At 46.4% G+C, this 17,276-nt stretch overlaps 1 protein-coding gene across 1 annotated transcript in view; it reads left to right on the forward strand.

Annotated features, from left to right (window-relative positions):
• bloc1s1 (biogenesis of lysosomal organelles complex-1, subunit 1) overlaps window positions 1–16,879 on the forward strand; it is a 29,099-nt gene extending 12,220 nt beyond the window's left edge. The window contains exons 3-4 of the mRNA XM_042344399.1: window positions 13,099–13,231; window positions 16,449–16,879. Coding sequence (XP_042200333.1) covers window positions 13,099–13,231; window positions 16,449–16,556 — 241 coding nt within the window. The 3' untranslated portion in view covers window positions 16,557–16,879. The remainder of the gene's footprint in view (window positions 1–13,098; window positions 13,232–16,448) is intronic.
• The last annotated feature ends 397 nt before the right edge of the window (window positions 16,880–17,276 follow it).

Here is a 17,276-nt window from a genome sequence, read left to right on the forward strand (position 1 = left end):
CGAACTACCAGCTTGTGACAGACAAAGACTATAATATTGCACGTCGAGCATCAGTTTAATGTACAAAATAATGGAAAGCACATGCCAAACATGCATTGTAAGGGGGGGGTGGGGTGGGGGTTAATGCTTCTCTTGTGAAACAGGATGGCTCTGTGATTTCCCCCTCCATACTTTATTGACTGTCCCCTTTGCTCCTCGGTGTCAAACGCTGGTAAAATGTGGGTGGAAAGTAATTGGATCCAACCAAGTGCCTGTGACAGAAAACCATTTGTTCTCTCGAGCTCTGTGACAAAAAAAAAATCCTGTGCCCGTTTGTCTGGTACAACTATGAGCCCCATTCAGTACTGCAAATGTTAACAGACCCAAGCTTTTTGAAGTTCCCACGCCCAGCATAGTTTAATTCCCTTCCTTGTGAGAGTTGCTTTTGTTGCTGATGTTCACTTGAGAGTGCCCTCTCTCCCCCTCTCTCTCTCTCCCTCTCTCGTGTGTGAGACCCATCCATCGCCTGATTAAGGCCAAGTCCTGTAATATTTTCCAGTTCCCCCACCAACAGACGTTTTCGGTCACTGCAAGTCGTCGAAGGAGATTTTCGAAGCGCTCTGAGCCGGGTCGGAGCGCCGAACAGCTGTGGGAGGCAGAGATTCCGAGACTTGGCAACGCCAGAATTCCCCAGCTCTGAGCTAAATTCATTTTTTTTTTTTTAACCCTTCATCGCACAGCGCAGCAATCTGTAGGTTTCAGTTCACCAGCGAAATGTGGGGTCGCTCACTCGATGGGATTGAAAGCGGGCTGCAAAAATAGTGACGTCAAAATAGCCAGTAAACTCGTAGCAGTTTTTATTGTAAGTTTATGCACTGCTGTGTGCAATTGGCCGTCGCGTTTCTCCCGTAAAATAAACAGTCACTCCACCTTACAGTATATTCTGTGAAGCGCTTTGAGACGCCTTAAAGATGCGATAAGGCGCTATATCAAATGCAAGGGTTATCCAATGTTAAGTGTAAGGTTTATATGGATTATTATTAGTATTTATACAGCACCGTCCCTGGAGGATTCAAGTCGCAAAGATGGTTCTTGTTGGGCGAGGAGGGAGAGCTTCAGAATTTACTTATTATTTTCAGCTCAGCTCTCGTGACTTGACATCAGTCCCATTTTTTTGTGCTGTTATTGGCAGTTCTGTATGGGCCTTGTGTGTGCATCAATCTGCCCTTAACATACGTTTTTTTTTATGCTTCAGCAAAACCCTCTCTTCCTGTCAAGTGATGGCAGGAAGGCCAGACCAAGCTGGATAAATGTGCAGACGGTTAGGGTAAGACTTCCCTGTTGCAAAAGACCTGTAACGATTCAAATAGTCTCCCCAGCTCCACCTTCCACAAAATTCAGCTGATCCAAAACTCCACCACCCGCATGCTTACCCATACTGAACTCCCACCCCCATCACTCCAGTTCTAGCCAGGCTTCACTATCCCTATCGCTTAATGGATCGATTTGACACACTCATTTTCAAATCCCCTCGTGCCCTGGCACCTCCTTACCTCTCCGACCTGCTTCCTCCCCAACCCACTACCCGTTGCCTCCTGCTTGTCCCTTGTGCCCTCCGCTCCGCCATCAGTGCCCGTGCTTTCAGCCACTACGCCCTAAAACACTCTCCCTCTATCCCTCCATCTTGCCCCTTCCTTCCGCATCGCCTGAAGACCTTCTTCTTAGACCATGTTTATGGCCCCCTCCCCTCGGCCCAGCTGGGAGTCGTGCTCTACCAATGTCAAGCGCTCTGGGACGCTAACCTGTGTGAGGGGAGCTGTGTGCAGGCAAGTTGTCGAGATATCCGTCATACAGTCTTGCACGGATGCAGTGTACTTAAGCAATAGTTGGGTACAAGACTGATAACTCTGCAAGCCAGCGTGACGTAAAAATACACTCATATTCCAGTGGGGTGGCAAAATACACCAACCATATCCAAACCATTCTGTTTTCCGAGCTATAACGAGTTTCAGCCAGTACACAGCAGGTTGAGGGTGGCGAATGAGCTCGGAGAATGTACTTATAATGGCTAACTAATTCTGGAGCCAGTCTCACTAATAAGCAACAGAAAAAATTCCACAGCTTTGAGCCCCCTGGAACACATTAAATTAACTATTGTTTGACTGACTTCCAAATTGCTATCCAGTGAACCTCCCGCCCCCCCCCTCTCCCAACACTCCCGGCTGTCAAATTCATGTATAATGCTGTGCGAGGACAGCATAGGGCTCCACAGTTGACTAGCCTGCCAATGATCACTACCGGGGTTCACACCTAATATTTTATAACAGCGTCACGAAGGTACCAGAGGGTTGAGAATTTCTCCATCCGCTGGTGAGTCAGAGGATGGAGACGTAGAGTGGAAACAAGTACGGGGACATAATTAACAATAAACACTGCAGCCAGAGCCCATTATAACATACTTTTTTTTGACAGCGCTGATTCAGGTTAATGAGCCAGGGTTTGTGGACTCTTATTTACCGGGGAGAGGAAATGGAGCCTGCTCACTTCCTGACTGCTTGTCTGTCCTCCCTCAAGTTTAAAATGTCCGACTTCTAGGTCACAATAATCCTGGCGTTTGATATTTGCGCCTTATCGCGTCTTCGAGACGTCTCAAAGCGCTTCACAGAATATACGGTAAAGTGAATTGACTGTATATTTTGTGAGCGGAGGTTTGCAGAGGTTGGGTGGGTGGGTGGGTGGGGCGAGGATCTTGAATTGGATGCGTTGTTAGTGATGGAGAATCAGTGGAGCCCAAGACAGGATAAGGTAGGGGAGAGGGGATGATAGTCTGATTTAGGCTCGTGGAGCCTGGAGTTCTTGACTTCCCTTTAACTTTCAAGGCTGCAGCTGAACAAACCACATAATCCCAAGACCGTATCTTAAAATATATGGGAAAAACTGGCTCTTGCCTATGAGGTACAGATGCTAAGCATATTTCACAAGGAGTTCTGTGATCCTCTTACCATTAAGGCTTCACTTTGGGGAATGCACTGCACACAAATAAACAAAGCAAGTCTTGTTTTCACACAAGTGATACGCCAAAGAATAGAATTAATAACCTTTCAGATTGTGGGTTTGTGCATTTTTTGGAGCCCTGCAGCATGTTGTGGAGTCCTGTAGCGTAGCAGTTAGAGCACTCGCCTCGCACGCGAGAGGACACGGGTTTGATTGCCGGGCGGGACAGGGTGAAACCTTAGGCAAGTTTCCTTTCTCCGCAGAACGCCCCTGTTTACCCAGCAGTAAATAGGTTTCTTAGTCGATTGGCGGATCACTTTTCCGGGAGTAATAATCCTTTCAAAAATAACAAATAAATAAATAAAAATGATAATAATAATTTGGTCACTCAGTCCATGACTGTTTTGTGGGACACTGCTGTGCGCAATTGGCTGCCGTGTTTTTCCCACAAAATACACAGTCGATTTAATTTGCAGTATATTCTTTGAGACGTCTCGAAGGCGTGATAAGATGCTAAATCAAATGCAAGGATTATTATTATTATTAGTGGTAGTAGTAGTATTTCTTATTCTGAAAGTTTCTTCCTGAATGTGGGTAACATTTGAAGTCTGTACATTATCCGCTCGCTATTTGCGATTTATTTTTCTTTAAATGGAATGGGAAAACCCATGTTCTTATGACCTGCTTCCACCCAAAGCGGGTTCACATAGGCTAGCGTTGGCTTGTGTCCGAGGTGGATGATGATAGCGGAGTGCAGACGACAATAGAGCGGCAGGAAACCCCCATTGTACAGAATGTACCTTTCAGACCCCGCCTAAAGACCTTCCTTTTCGATCGTGCTAAACCTAACCCCCCAACACCCCCCCCCACACCCACCCGGCTCGAGGTCAGACTGCGCCACTTTCAAGCGCTCCAGGACTTTACCCGTCGTGAAGGGCGCTGTGTAAAATGCAAGTTGTTGTTGTTATTTTGCAGCGTAGGATACTTTCACTGAGGATTCTCTCCTTGGGGACTGGGAGGTGCACTTTCTGCCTTTATTTACGTTGTCCCCGACACAGTTTAGTTGCTTGAATATCAGGGCTGAGGTTCTCTGCTTCAAACCAGAGCAGCTTATTATTTAAGCAATTTAGGTATTCTAATTAACGCCTCTGTTTACACCGCAGTAAGTAGGAACACGGTTTTTTAGTCGATTGTCGGATTGCCTTCTGGGGTAATAATCCCTCCCGAGAATTATTTTTTTCTAAAAATTGGTCACTCAATCCAGGACTGTTTGAGGGATACTGCTGTGCGCAATTGGCTGCCGTGTTTTGCCCACAAAATATACAGTCAATTCGCTTCGAGACGTGATGAGGCGCTATATCAAATGCAAGGATTATTATTATTATTAATACCGTAATCTCCTTAATCACCTTGTACGGGTAAGAATCCGCGTGCTGTATGTTCTCCCAGCGCGTCGAGTCATTAAGAACAGTTACGATTGCTTAATTACTTGCGCCGTGCCCTGATAACGAAGTAGCATCTGTAGCTCATTGTAACTTAAAAAGAACTGAAGCCTGGATCTTGATAACAAAGAAAAAAGCCGTTTGCCAAGATTTTGTGCTTTGATCAGAGGGCGCTACATTAGCAAAAATAAAACAGCGGGCCACGTCAATAAATCATCTGGACCTTATCGACTTACTGCGCTGCTCTCGTGAAATGAGGTAATGTGTGGTGAAGGTTTTTCAAAATTCTGTGGGTGTGTACGTGTCTTGTGTTTGTGCCTGTGTGGTTGCAAGGGTGTAAATAGCAAAAAAAAAAGCTTTGAATAGCAATTTAACTGATTCTCCCTCCACCCACACACACACACATACACACATACACCCCCACACACACACACACACACACACGCGCACACGTACACGGGGCACACATTCCACAGTAAACAGTCAGATGTGAGAGCGCATTCAATGTTTCACGTCCAAAATTAGATTCAGGAAGTCAAGGTGGAGATAGAGAGAGATTGAGTGAGTAATGGTCTCCGGCAGATGCGCTTGCAAAATGTTCCGTACTGAGGTGTCAGCCAGGGCCGAGTCTGGTAGCTCTCTCGCCCCCGAGCCAGAGGTTTGCGTCCCAAACGCTTAACACAGAGTGATTTTGAGCTCATAGAGCAGTGCTGAGGGGAGCGTCTGCCTTGTCAGAGGTGCCGTCGTTCGGATAATAATAATAACAATAATCCTTGCACCTTCTTTGAAGGGCTTTGAGAAGTCTCCAAGGCATGATAAGGCCCTACATCAAATGCAAGAATTATTATTATTATTATAAGAACAACAACCTGCATTTATATAGAATCCTTCACGTGTACAAATACCATGGCTTCACGGCTTCCGTTTTCAAACCCAAGGGAATCCACGAGTGTCATGTCGCAATTAGTTGAGCCAGTGCGGTCAGGGTTAAAGAAATAATCAACAGTCTGAGGAGCGAAACTGGTGGAACTTCCTGTGAAGAACTCCGATTTGAATACCGGTTGCAAGCCAACGACAAAAATCCTGTTTCGTTTCAAGGCAACAAAATTATACTTGAATTGATTCCCGTTGATCTGGAGTTGACTTTAGTTTTATCTGCCTGTCCAGATGGTGACTCAAACCTTTGTTCTGGTTTTATTTTCAGGAAGGAAGCTTGTTTTTTTTAAATAACTGTATCTTGTGATTACTTGGCGACAGAAATTCCTTCCCTGATCCTCCTCCCCAACCCCCCACCACCTCCCCCCGCCGGCCCACCCCAAACGCCTGAGTACAGCGCCTTGGGACGTCCTCCCGCCGTGAAAGGCGCTCAATAAATGGAATCTTGTTGTTGTTGTGAGTAATAGTTTGTGAACAAACTGAATTTACTGAGGTGTGTTTTATATCTTCTGATCATTCTGTTAGGGAATCATAAAGGTAATAAATAATATTTCTTGCACTTGAGATAGGGATTTCACGTTTAGGAGGACGTCTCAAAGTGCTTCAAATACTTTACTGTAAAGTGTAGTGACTATTATTTTGTAGTGGCTATGTATCTTGTACCTAAGTCCTAGCTGGACAAGCAGCGAGAAAGCTTGCAGACAGTAATATCAATGGCAAGCTATACGGTTTTAGCTGGTTAGACTCCACCAATTACCCCAACCACAATCTGGGGTCTCCAATCTCTTCAGAACACACCAGAAACCCTTCAAAAAAATCAAATCCTTGACTGTTTGTGGGACGCTGCTATGCGTAATTAGCTGCCGCGTTTCGCCCACAAAACAGTCAGTCCACTTTATGATATATTCTGTGAAGCGCTTTCAGACGTCTCAATGGCGTGATGAGGCGCTGTATCAAATGTAAGGATTATTATTATTGGAATAGGTGAAGTCAAGCTCAGAAAGAGACATTTCGTCAGAGTGAAGCGAGGTGCAGTGATGCAGTGGGTTAAACATGCTTTTAGCTTCAGGTCCTGGAACTGAATCCATCCCACAATGAAGGGATTAATCATTCCCCTTGGACAATGCAAGGCTTCAAGGCTTCAATTAAATGGCTTTGGCAGTGTCTTTTACAGTTTTATGTAGGAAATAGTGGTGCACTGGTGTTTGGGTGGGATGGAGATTGGGGGCAAGTAACATAAGACATATGGTTATAGTTATAAGGAGAGGCTTGAAAATTGGGAAAAAGAGAGGATCCAACAGAAATCCAATAAAACATCCTGAAAGGTTTTCAAAGCACAAATTTCCTTCTCATCTCATTGGAAAAAAATTAAGGAAGAGATTTGGAAACTTTTTTTACACTCAGAGGGTTATTAGTCACAGAATGCCCATCCGACCTCTATTGCCCCTCTTTCTTGCTAGCATCCAAGGCCCTCCCTGGAAACAACAACAACAACAAATGACACTTGTGTCGCTCCCTTCAAATTGAAAGATGTCCCAGGGCGCTGGACAGTCAGGGGTGTTTGGACCCAAGCTGGGGTCGGGAGGGGTGGAGGGATGGCTGTGGTGGAGGTGAGAGGGCGACCGAAGGCACAGTCGAAGAGGAAAGTTTAGACGGGACTTGAAGGAGCCAAGAGGGGTGCAGGGCACCCAAAGCACTCAAAGACATTTTTCTGCAAACATTTACATTTTGATCTCAGGACCTACATTGTTCTAACATTGTCTGACAAGCTGAAAAACGCTTCCATGGTGAGCCAGTTTTACAAGCCAGTTTAGGGCTCAGGCAACAAGCGTGTGAACCGTAATACTAGGCAAGGCATACATATTTGAAGAAGATTCCCTAAATGGTCATTCACTGGAGCACATCCACTCTCTACACTCAAAATAGCAGGAGGTAATGCTGAAACATGCAATGGCAATGTAAATCAAATAAAATACGCAGACAAGTTGGTGATAAAGAATTGCCCCTTATAGTTACCGAACCCTTCAACTTCAACGGAGCTGACAACTAAAATTTCCCTCTCATTTAGTTGGAGAAAAATAAAAGGAAACAGATTTGGAGAAAAATGTTTTACGCACAGAGGGTTATCAAGTCATCGAATTGCCACCGACCACAAAGAGTAACTAAAGCAAAATCTATTATAGCTTTTAAAGAGAAGTTGGATAATAATATAATAATAATCCTTGCATTTGATAAAGTGCCTTATCACGTTGTTGAGACGTCTCAAACCGCTTCATAGAATATAATGTAAACTGAATTGACAGTATTTTATTAATGGAACACGGCAGTAAATTATTATTCATTTTATTTATTTTGGGGAGAGATTGTTACCCCTGGAAAGCGATCCGCCAATCAATTAATAACCGGGTTCCTACATACTGCCACGTAAGCAGAGGCGTGTGTGTGGAATAAGGAAACTTACCTAAAGGTTTGTCCTGTCTGAGAATCAGACCAGGGTCCTCTCGTTTGCGAGGCGAGCGCTCTAACCACTGAGCTACAGGACTTTTATGCATTTTCGGAGGAGGTGAAAAGACACTCACGGTGGAGCGTGTGATTTGGTTATCAAGAGTGAATGCTGTTGGGCGGTGGGGGTTGGGGAAGGATGGGAAGAGAGAAAAATGATAGAGAAATTGGCAGGACAGATGATCAGAGCACTGGAGGCTGCTCTGCGTGTGTTTGGTGTAGAACAGCAGGGTTAGGGGGGGCCTGGGAGAAGGGGAATCTGGGGAGCTAATTAAATGCCACATTCAGTGGATTACTGTCATTTAGATGCAAACTTTGTTTAGATTATAATTAGTTGTCATCCTTTGAGTTAATATTTAAGAACTGGCTAGCTCCTTCACATGTACAGAGCTAGAATCCCACGAATTGGAAAATGGTTGCTTTTGCAGTTATATTTAAGAAATAAATCATTCTCCCTGTGTTTATTTTTTACTTTTTCAATCCTTCGTTTAAAAAAGAATCCTTTCAGGAGTTGCAACCCAATCTCGTCTGTAAAAATTAATTTTTTTATACATCTACATAAAATGCTTTTTTTCTGACCGTAAAGGATTAATTTTGCATTATTAACAAGCGTATAAAAAGCAGCTCGGGGTAAATCTGTCTCCAGCTGGGCTGAACAGTGTTTTCTAAACGAGTTTAAACACCGGGACGAGAGCCAAGCTTCATAACTTTCGCACACTGGTTTGTGTAAACTTAAAGCAGTGACGTTCTTTGTGGTGGTCCTGTTCCACGGACTGATTTTGACTCTTGCCAACCTGCGCCGAATACTTTCCGGGATTGGGTAAGCAGAGCGCGTCCCTCCAGAGAGAGGGAGGGAGAGCATTCCATCCCAACAATCTAATCCATCTCTGGGATTTCCATGTGTAGGTGGAACGCCTGGAATTCTCAGGTTGGTTTGGATACGCTTAATAACAATAAAAATCCTTGCATTTGACACAGCGCCTTATCACGTCTTTGAGACGCCTCGAAGCGGATTCACAGAACATACTGTAAAGTGAATGGACTGTAATATTTTGTGGCCGAAATAGGGCTGTAAATCTGCTACCGTGCCGGTGCTGTGCGCTAACCCACATCAGCCAAGCCAGGACAGAGCCCACAGGCGAGGGAGGGATTGGTGGAAAAGGGATCCTATAACTAATTTTCACTTCAGACAGTGACTTCAGCTGCTGAGCCATCCAAAGCGATTGTGTTTATTCTAACGACCATGAACACAAACTCTTCCTTAAATGTTAACTACACTCTTTACTCAGTTGCCATGGAACTATTTACTTACTATTTACGTCCACTCATTGCTGTCTGATCTGCGCTACAACAAAAGAAATCGCAGAATAAATTAGCATGAAATGTGCCAACGTACGTGAGGAATATATTAAAATTCCCCGGTTTTCAGACCCTGAATTCTTTCATGCTGCAAATCCTTGTTGCATGGTAGCTGCTTGCAGTCGCACCTAATCGTGTGTTAGCCGGGTTCAGTGGTGCCTCGCTCACTTCTTGAGACTGAAGGTTGTGGGTTCAATCTCCAAATCGGGATTTTGAGTTCACGAACGATGGCTGATATCAGTACAAGTGGCAATTATAGATGGCTGAAAGCACGGTCAAAGAGGAAGGTCTTGAGGCTGTCACTCAATCCATGACTGTTTGTGGGACACTGCCGTGCGCAATTTAGCTGCCGGGTTTTTCCCACAAATACACAGTCAATTCACTTTACAGTGTATCCTGTGAAGGCCTTTGAGACGTCTCAAAAACGGGATCAGGCCCTGTATCAAATGCAAGGATTATTATTATTAAGGTTACGCGAAGTAGTAGTTTACCCGAGTCCTTGCGTTTGATTCAGGAGCTGCTGTGTTTTGTAAGTGAAATTCATTAGTCATTTAATCTCGTCTTAAATCTGTACAGTTCTCTTTCATCTGCGACCTCAAATAATCAGTGTAAAGCTGGAGTTGGGCTTTGATCAGGTCTTTGATTCAGAATACCTCGGCTCCACTTTTCTATTGTAGCTCCAGTGACTCGTTGGGATCAGGAGGCGTGGAGGGCTGGGATGGTGGGGTTAGGAAGGTGACCCCATAAAACAGACCCTCTGGGAAATAGAGAGAGAGAGAGAGAAAAAAATTGGTTAATTCCCTGACAATCGTTGACTTGTATTGATCAAATCTTTGACTATGTGCCGACCAGGCAACTTAGCTGTGACGAGCATGACTGATAATGTAGAACGCACACTTGCGTGTGTTTCCATTGCTTCCAGTTTCCTCTCTGTTGTCAGGTCCCTGAAGGTTAAATACAATCGCCAAGACTGTGAGGAATTAATCACATCCCCTGCAGGGTCTTCCTGCTAATCTAGATTACGGGAGACAAAATGCCTTCAGGCTTCCAAATATAGCCACCCTGAGGAAGTATCCTTGGGATTCCTTTCATTATCACTCACCTTAAAGTATTGTGAATCTGTATATTCGTAATAAATAGTTTCATTCGCTCAGCGGTCTCCAGCCTGCTCCACATCCCCCTGCCCGACCTGCCCGACCTGCCCTACCATTGGCGGTTAGGCCTTCACCCTCTCTGCCCCCACCCTCTGGAACTCCATCCCACATTCCCTCCACCTCGCCCCCTCCCTCGCCTCCTCCAAAGCCCGTCTCAATTACCTCCTCTTCGATGGTGCTTTCGGTCACCCTCCTCCCCCCCCTAACCCCCCCCCCATGCCCTCCACCCACCACTCCTGATCCCAACCCCCAGCTCGGGTCCAAATCCCTGACCGTCTCTGCCAGCGCCTTGGGATGTCCTCCTGACGTGAAAGGAATGGAATTTGTTTCACAATGGTAAAAAAAATCCCCCAAATTTGACAATCAGTGCTCGCCTCCTAAAAAAGTCACAATTTAGACCTTGTGACGATTTTCAGTGCAAAAATTTAATTTGTGGCACATGATTCATTGATGTCCGTACAAAGAGGGTGTTTGTATTTGAATCTAGTTCCACTGCAAAGTTAAGCTCACTCACTGCCTAAAGCTTGTGGGAAAAATTGCTTTGAAAGTTTATAGGCATTCCCTTCTCTGGTGCTCAGTGCGGCTTTAACCCCTTGGAGGCTTTAATAATAATAATAATCCTTGCTTTCGATATAGCGCCTTATCACGTCTTCAGGGACGCCTCCAAGCGCTTCACAGAATATGCTTTAAAGTGTAGTGGCTGTGTACTTTGTGGGAGAAACGCGGCAGCTAAATTGCGCACAGAAGAGTCCTCACAAACAGTCGTGGATTGAGCTATCACGTTTTTTTTGGAGGGATTATTACCCCCAGCAAGCGATCCGCCAATCGACGACTAATAACCGGGTTCCTACTTACTGCTGGTAAACAGAGGCGCGCGCGTGTGCGCGTGTGGAGTAAGGAAACTTGCCAAAGATTTCACCCTGACCTGCTCCGCCCGGGAATCGAACCCAGGTCCTCTCACTTGCAAGGCGTGCTCTCTAACCACTGATTCTCACCTGCCGAACCTCGTTATCTCGGTTTCCCTGCCACAGGGAGGCACAGAGGCGAAGGCCGACACTTCCTGGCAGGAAGGAGAGGAAATTGGGTAGAAGAATTAGTCAGTGGTGTCAGCAAAGCTCCACTGATTGCTTTCCCCATCAGCATTGTTAGCGACGTGGAATGTGTGAGGTTCACGGGGAAAACAGCCTTAAACATAGAGGGAATCTCCTTTTTAACAAAAAAAATCTGGGAATACCGTCAACATAATGACTGTTTGTTCCTCTAGTCACCGTTGATCATAATCCGCCTCCTCTTCCTACAAAATGACGCTGTGCATCTTAATAATAATAAGAAGAATCCTTGCATTTGATACCGCGTGTTTCATGTCTCAAAGGGCTTCACAGACTATATCGTAAAGTGAATTGACTTTATATTTTGCGGGCGAAACGCGGCAGCTCATTGCGCACAGCAGCGTCCCCCACAAACAGCGTGGATTGAAGTGAACAATTTTATTGCTGTGTTTTTTTTCTCGAATGAAGTGCAACAGATTCCGCACCTGTATTTTTTAAAGATGAAATGTGTCACGACTTAAGGTCATAGAAATTATAGCACATACTGCTCTCTCTCTCTCTCTCTCTCTCTCTCTCTCTCTCTCTCACCCCCACCTCCCCAACCCGGAGCCAGCGTAGGATTAGCTCAGGATGTCCAGATGTGCTTCACACACAATAGACAGTCGAAACAATAAGCACTGATTCATTGCTGCAGCTGAATGTAGACATAAAAGGCAGGTCGGGGCTGTGGTGGCTTCAAGTTTCTTTATCAAAACGAGAGGTGCGCATTATCTCCCTCCCAGGAGTGGAAACGCTACACCTCTAATGTGGGCTTTGTGTCAACCGAAAGCCTTTATCCAACCTGTTCCCTTCTTGTCGGTGACCAAGAGAACCTTAAAAGGTGATGCTCTGCCACTTGATTAGCCCCGAAGGCCATTGATAACTTGTGAGGTGCATTAATGGATAATGGCAAATAGGTTATTAACGAGTATAAAGCCAGTCATTTCTCCTCCGAGCCTCCAGTTCAACCTGAGTTCACTTCTTCTCTCTTCCCCCCAACCGACCTTCTATGAAGGTTACTTTTAGATCTGCCACTAATTTTATTGCCCTTGAAAGTGTGAAGGTCTAAGTGGGTTCAGTTTCAGAGCCAGATGATCATGTTGGCTCGGGTCAGCCGGGTGTCTTGACACATCCATCACCGTGCTTGTCCAGCCAGGACCGCCCTCCCCGTTAGTTATTTAGTTAGTTAGTCAGTTAGGGCCTTGGCTGCAGGGTTAACAGGAGCTGAGGGGGTGGATTCCCTGCCCCCACTGACTGGTCAGCCCTTCCAGGTCCAGCTGATGAGCCGGGCCGGGCTGGGCTGTCATCGCGTGTGAGATACCCTGTATGTTAATAGTAATAATAATAATGATGACCCTTGCATTTGATACAGCGTCTTATCACGTCGTTAAGACGTCTCAGAGCGCTTCATAGGATATACTGTAAAGTGTAGTGACTGTGTATTTTGTGTTAGAAACGTGGCAGCCAATTGCACACAGCAGCCCACACAAACAGTGGGTGGATTGAACAACCAAATTATTATTATTATTATTAATATTATTATGGTGTAATGTTTAGATGATTCCCAGCATTGTTGAGCGTGTTGGAGTGCACTCGGTCTGCGTGGATCTTGACTGGTGGGTGTCTGTGTTCTGTCTCTCGCAGAGTGGCCCAGGCCTACGTGAACCAGCGGAAACTGGATAACGAAGTGAAGACGTTACAGATCCAGGCGGCATACTTTGCCAAACAGACGCAGCAGTGGCTCGGGATGGTGGAGAACTTCAACCAGGCCCTCAAGGTACATCCTGTCCTGTCCTGGCCTATTGGGGTTGTCCCGAGCGTCTGGGAACCGAAGCACACGGAAACTAGCGGAGATTAGCAATAATAATACTAATACGCTTGCATTGGATGCAGCGCCCTATCACGTCATCGTGACGCCTCAAAGCCCTTCACACAATATACAACAACAGGTACAACAACTTGCATTTAAATAGCGCCCCATCACACATTTAATTTATTGAATATACTGTAAAATGGATTGACTGTGTATTTTGTGGGCGGAACAGCAGTCCCACAAAGAATCGTGGATTGAGTGACCAAATTATTATTTATTTATAATGATTTATTTATTATGTGAAGACACAAAAGCGAGATTGGCGATCATGGCTGGTTAGGATCTTATGGACCGAAATGACCACATTACATGGGGTTCTACCATGTATGACCATCTCTACCATGCATGACCATTTCCATGGCCCTGCAAATTCTGTGTGAAAGCACATGACGCTGACATGTTACAGCGGGAAAAAAAAGTCCCCTTGAAGCACGTGTTTGACTTCTATCTGCGGGAACATTGAAATTCCATAAATACATTACAGTACGTGATTTCTGGGACAATGTCCAAACTGACTAGTTTGATTGTAATCACTCAGGAAATATAAAAGCTGCAAATAATAGAACGCCACAGATTTGCCAGAGGCCTGGAGCTTCCAGCCTAGGTTATAATATTAAAGCTAATATCCTGCGTCAGGGAGTTGATTAACATCAGTGGAGATGGACTTTAAATCTCGAAGGCTGTATGTGTGTGTGCGCGTGTGGGTGGGTGGGTGCTTGTGTGTGTGTGGGTGGGTGGGTGCTTGTGTGTGGGTGGGTGTGGTGTACTGAATATACCACTGGTTTGTGCCTGGATCTCAATATCTCTGCTCGCATAGCAACTGTTTTCTTCATGTGCGATGCGTGTGCTGCCGGTAATTGCCAATGTGAACAGGATAAGGCAATCTGGGATGGAGCACAAGAATCTAATTAATTGAAGCATATTCTTCCCTCTTATCCTCTTTCCCCCCCCCTCCCCGCTTCCCTCCCTCACCCCTCCCTCCTCATACTCTAGGTTTGAACCTTTCTGTCTTAAGAGTAATCTACTCAAGCGCAGCCAAATATTTTTCTCTAAGGAACTGTCCCCACCCCCCCTCCCAGTCCCACATGATATTCAACAGGGGGCAAAGGGGAAGAGTGAAAAAAATTCATCTTTTCCTCTCATTCTCTACAGCACAGAAGAAGGCCGTTCGGTCCATTGTGTGTGTTCTGGCACTTTTAGCTCTCCTTTGAGTTCCATTTCCCTCGCTTGAAGACCAGCTAAATGAAAGCCAAGCTTCTCTTAAATATTCCCATTAAATAGTATCCAGAGAATATTGACCCAGTGCACATGTCTCGACACGTGGAAACCCATCACCGTTGCTTAAGAGTCTCCAAACCAAGCTGAGAATTCCAGGCCTCCCACCGACACGTGGAAACCCCAGAGAGAGATTGTTGGGATGGAATGCGCTCTCTCTCTCTCCCCCTGGAGGGACGCCCCCTGCTTACCTAATTCCGGAGAGTATTAGGCGCAGGTTGGCGAGAGTCAAGGCTTTGGGGGGGGTGAGGGATGGGGGGCCCAGAGTTGTGCATTGGGGACAACTGCTGGAGTCTAACCAGCTAAACCCACCATAGCTTGGCCATTGAGAGAGACAGTGCGTTGTCTGGCCAAGCCTTTCCCACTGTTGTCCAGCTAGGACCACCCTCCCCGTTAGTTAGTGCTTTGGCTGCAGGGTTAACAGGAGCTGAGGGGGAAGATTCCCTGCCACTGAGTGACATGTTTATTCATTTTAATTTCTTCAGCACTCAACTCAATGCAGCGCGAGTAGTTATGGGAATAGGATGTTCCTGTGATTTATTATGAGGGGGCTGCCCTGGTTCACGTGGCTGTGTGGAATTTAGCACGTAAGCATCACTCTGCCCTCAGTGCGTCATTGTGTCAGAAAACTGTACTGAATCGATCTTTTGATCAGACTCAGCCAACTGCTGACCACAGGCCAACTATCCACGAATAACAGCCACGAGAGGGCAGTGGAGCAGGGTCCGTGAAGCCTTTCCGCACCGTGGGATAATAATATTAACAATAATATTCCTTGCACTTGCCACACACACACGTAATTTTGTTGTTGTTGGTACAGCACCTTGTCAGGTTGTTGAGAGGTCTCAAAATGCTTCACTGTAAAGTGAATTCGCTGCATGTCTTGTGGGCGAAACGCGGCAGCCAATCGCGCACAGCAGCGTCCCCACAAACAGCCGTGGATCGAGTGACCAAATTATTATTATTGCTTTTTAATTTATTAATTTTTGAAAGGTTTATGCCCCCGGAAAGCGATCCGCCAATCGACTAACAACCGGGTTCCTGCTCGCTGCTGGGTAAACAGAGGAGTGTGTGTGTGTGTGTGTGTGCGGAGTTCTTTGGAAAGGATGATTATCCCAGGAATGGGCTTCCTTCCACACTGTAAGTGTCTCGGGTTCTAAGGTCATCTCAAAACGAGTGTCTGCTGGAACGCTGTAAGAATGGCTCTTCCCAGCATCGTCTTTCTTTCTAACAAGCTGGAGACCTCCTCACGCCCTCGGGAGGCCGAGCGAGCAGGAGGTGGCTGTGAATTTGCAGACTTAGGCTGGTGGTGGTGGTGGTGGTGGTGGTGCAGTGAGTTATTCTGAGAGCGAAAAGCGAGTCTGGTTCACCGCACTGACTCGACTGCATCCACAGACCGCCATCGTGTGGCAGCACAGGGGAAGTCACCCGACAGGAGCTGTTGGGTCGTTCCGAGTGCCTGACACACCCCACAAACCCGGCGGGTTCCTGCAAAGTGCTTGGAGTCATGCTCCCCAGGGTGCAAGACGCTATTACCAAATGCAGGGATTAATATTATTATTATTATTATTATTGTTATTGTCACTTTGGCAATCCACTTTACAGTGTATCCCGCAAAGCGCTTTGAGACGCCTCGAAGACCTGATAAGGCCCTGGGTCAAATGCCAGGATTATTATTATTATTATTTATTATTATTTATTTATTATTATTATTATAACTGGTAGCATAACTCTGCCTGGTGCTCTCTTACTCTCACTAAGTAACTAAAACCAGCTAACTGTCCGTTTGCCACTCTCTCCCCCTCTCTCTCTCTCTCCCTCCCTCCCTCCCTCTCTCTCCTCCTAGGAAATCGGTGACGTGGAGAATTGGGCACGGAGCATCGAGATGGACATGAGGACAATCGCCACAGCCCTGGAATACGTGTACAAGGGGCAGCTGCAGTCCACCACGTGAGGACACGATTCCCCAACAGGGACCTGACCGGGAGTGAGGAAGGCTCGACGTCCCCGACTGACAGACGCGGAGCCCGGCTTCCCGCTGGGAATGTTGCTCTTAAAAGCAGCGATTCATCGTGTCCTCTTTTTTGGGGGGGAAAAAAATCCAGTATCATTTGCTCTATGTTTCTCCCCCCAATTGCCCCCCCACCCCCACCCCTCCCCTCTTAACCCCGTGTGAGGGGAGTGGGGGCGGGGGGTGGTGGTTGTTAAAACGTCTTTTGTCACTTCCCCATGTTTTGATGGCTGTTGTGTTTTTCCCACTGGTTTTCTCTCCCCCCCCCCCCCGGCTGGGTTCGGAGTAACGGTTCGGGAAATTGTTCCGGTCGGCTCCTGACGGAATTCAGTGCGGACGTGATGCGATGTGCTGATGTGATGCGTGTCGCGTTTCGCTGCTCAGACAGTCTGTCCGTGAATCCATAGAGAGCTTTGTAGTTACCTCACTCTGCCCCCACCCCCCCGACCCTCCGTCACGCCACCCCCACCCACTCTCGCTCGCCACTGGTAATACGACAGGGTGTAACTTGGCAGCAAAGCGTGGCATTGTAAGTGATTTCCTCACAAGCCCAGTGCCATATGTTACTGCACTTTCGGACGTTCCTGCCGACGGAGGGTGGATGTTGCTTCTCCTGCCTGCAGTGCGCTGTCAGAGAAATGTTTCTTGCATTTGCCAACCGAT

The sequence above is a fragment of the Callorhinchus milii genome, unplaced genomic scaffold, assembly GCF_018977255.1.
Source record: "Callorhinchus milii isolate IMCB2004 unplaced genomic scaffold, IMCB_Cmil_1.0 Scaffold27, whole genome shotgun sequence".
Lineage (NCBI taxonomy): Eukaryota > Metazoa > Chordata > Chondrichthyes > Chimaeriformes > Callorhinchidae > Callorhinchus > Callorhinchus milii.